The following is a 2,529-nucleotide window of genomic DNA, read 5'->3' as shown; positions in this document are numbered from 1 at the left end:
TGGTGGGACCCCAAAACCACGTCCAGGTGTGGTGGGAACCCAAAATCACCTAAGATGGAGGTAAAAACCATGTCTAGGTTTGGTGGGACCCAAAATTACCTAAAATGGGGTGGTGGGACCCCAAAACCACGTCCAGGAATGGTGGGAACCCAAAATTACCTAAAATGAGGTGCTGGGAACCCAAAATTGCCTAAAATCGGATGGTGGGACCCCAAAACCACGTCCAGGTGTGGTGGGAACCCAAAATCACCTAAGATGGAGGTAAAAACCACGTCTAGGTTTGGTGAGACCCAAAAGTACCTAAAATGGGGTGGTGGGACCCCAAAACCATGTCCAGGAATGGTGGGAACCCAAAATCACGTAAAATGGGCTGGTGGGAACCCAAAATTACCTAAAATGGGGTGGTAGGAACCCAAAATTGCGTGAAATGGGGTGGTGGGACCTCAAAACCATGGCCAGGTGTGGTGGGAACCCAAAATTGCCTAAAATCGGATGGTGGGACCCCAAAACCATGTCCAGGTGTGGTGGGAACCCAAAACCACAACAAATTGAGTGGTGGGAACCCAAAATCACCTAAGATGGAGGTAAAAACCATGTCTAGGTTTGGTGGGACCCAAAATTACCTAAAATGGGGTGGTGGGAACCCAAAACTGAAATTTTTCTCTTTTGTTTTAAATAACTCGGAGGTTTTTGGAGAAATTCTGACATTCTGTGGGTTGATCTGGGGCTTTCTTGGGGATTTCTGCTGCTTTGGAAATTGATTTTGGGGCTCTTCAAGCACTTTTGTAGCTTCTGACACCAATTCAGGGGTTTTTTTGAGCACTTTTGGTGTTTCTGAGGCCAACTTTGGGGTTTTTGGGCCAATTTCAGTGGGTTTTGTGTCAATTTTCGAGTTTTTGGTGTCAGTGTTTCCTTTCCCTTCCACCTCATCCAATTTCCCCATTTTTTCCCCATTTTTTCCCTATTTTTGCCCTCCCTGATTTTTGGGTTGAATTCAGGGGATTTTGGGGTTTTTCTGACCGTTTTTGCCATTTCTGAGGTCTATTCTGAGGGGTTTTTTGCCAATTTCAGTGGGTTTTGTGTCAGTGTTTTCTTTTCCATCTACCTCATCCAATTTCCCCATTTTTCCCCCCATTTTTTCCCCATTTCCACCCGATTTTTGCTCTCCCCAGTTTTTGGGTCGAATTCGAGGCATTTTGGGGTTTTTCAAGCACTTCTGCCATTTTTAGTATCAAAACTTGGGTTTCCCTTCTACCTCACCCCTTTTCAACCCCAATTTTCCCATTTTTCACCCCATTTTTCCCCATTTTTTCCCCGTTTCCACCCCATTTTTACCCTCCCTGATTTTTGGGTCGAATTCGGGGCATTTTGGGTTTTTTCGAGCACTTTTAGCATTTCTGGGGTCAATTTTGGGCATTTTTTGTCAATTTTTCACTTCCCTTCTACCGCACCCAATTTTCCCCATTTTTTCCCCCATTTTTTCCCCGTTTTCTCCCCGTTTCCGCCCCGCCCGGTTTTGGGGCGAATTCTGGGGATTTTGGGCGCTCACCTTGATGGTGGCGATGTGGAAGGGCGTGGCGATGCCGAACACGGGCATGATGACGCTCTCGTACTTCTTGTCGATGTAAATCTTCATCTCGCGCACGTGCGGCTCCTTGGGCAGCAGCGCCGCGCTCTTGTACGAAACGTTCGACTTCCGCGCCCTGGTTTGGGGCAAAAAACCGCGATTTTGGGAAAAAACGGGATTTTGGGGGAAAAACGGGAAAAATGGGCGTGGGAGTTTGGGAAATGTGGGGTTTGGGGGGAAACAGGGGCTCCTTGGGCAGCAGGGCCACGCTCTTGTACGAAACATTCAATTTTCGGCCCTGAAATGGGGTGAAAAACCGCGATTTTGGGAAAAAAATTAATTCGGGTGAAAAAACGGAAGTTTAGGAACAAAAATAGGGGTTTTGGGGGGAGAAATGGCAGTTTGGGAAAAAATCCAGTTCCTTGGGCAGCAGGGCCGCGCTCTTGTACGAAACGTTCGATTCACAGGCTCTAAAATTGGGCGAAAAACCGCGATTTTGGGAAAAACGGGATTTTGGGGGGTTTGGGGAGAAAAAACGGCAAATTGGGAAATAAATCTGTGAATTTGGGGGGAAACAGGGGCTCCTTGGGCAGCAGCGCCGCGCTCTTGTACGAAACATTCGATTTTCGGGCCCTGGTTTGGGGTGAAAAACCGCGGTTTTGGGAGAAAACGGGATTTTGGGGGAAAAATGAAGATTTGGGGAGAAAAAACGGGAGTTTGGAAAAAAAAGGGGCTCCTTGGGCAGCAGCGCCGCGCTCTTGTACGAAACGTTTGATTTTCAGGCCCTGAAATGGGGTGAAAAACCGCGATTTTGGGAAAAAATGGGATTGCGGGGTGAATTCCCCACTTTTGGGGTGACATTCCTTGATTTTGGGGGTGAATTCCCCATTTTGGTGCGAATTCCCAGATTTTGGGGTGAATTCCCCATTTTGGGGCGAATTTCCCCCATTTTGGGGTGAATT

The 2,529-nt window shown here is 47.6% G+C and overlaps 1 protein-coding gene across 1 annotated transcript in view; it reads right to left on the bottom strand.

The window, feature by feature from the left end:
- LOC102038606 (FACT complex subunit SPT16-like) overlaps positions 1–1,817 on the bottom strand; it is a gene marked incomplete at both ends in the record, with an annotated part of 16,170 nt that extends 14,353 nt beyond the window's left edge. Inside the window, one exon of the mRNA XM_031065726.1 lies at positions 1,550–1,817. Coding sequence (XP_030921586.1) covers positions 1,550–1,817 — 268 coding nt within the window. The remainder of the gene's footprint in view (positions 1–1,549) is intronic.
- Between the last annotated feature and the right edge of the window lie 712 nt (positions 1,818–2,529).

The sequence above is a fragment of the Geospiza fortis genome, unplaced genomic scaffold (genome assembly GCF_000277835.1).
Source record: "Geospiza fortis unplaced genomic scaffold, GeoFor_1.0 scaffold901, whole genome shotgun sequence".
NCBI lineage: Eukaryota > Metazoa > Chordata > Aves > Passeriformes > Thraupidae > Geospiza > Geospiza fortis.
Note: the sequence above shows the minus strand (reverse complement) of the source record. Positions and strands in the feature narration are given on the sequence as shown.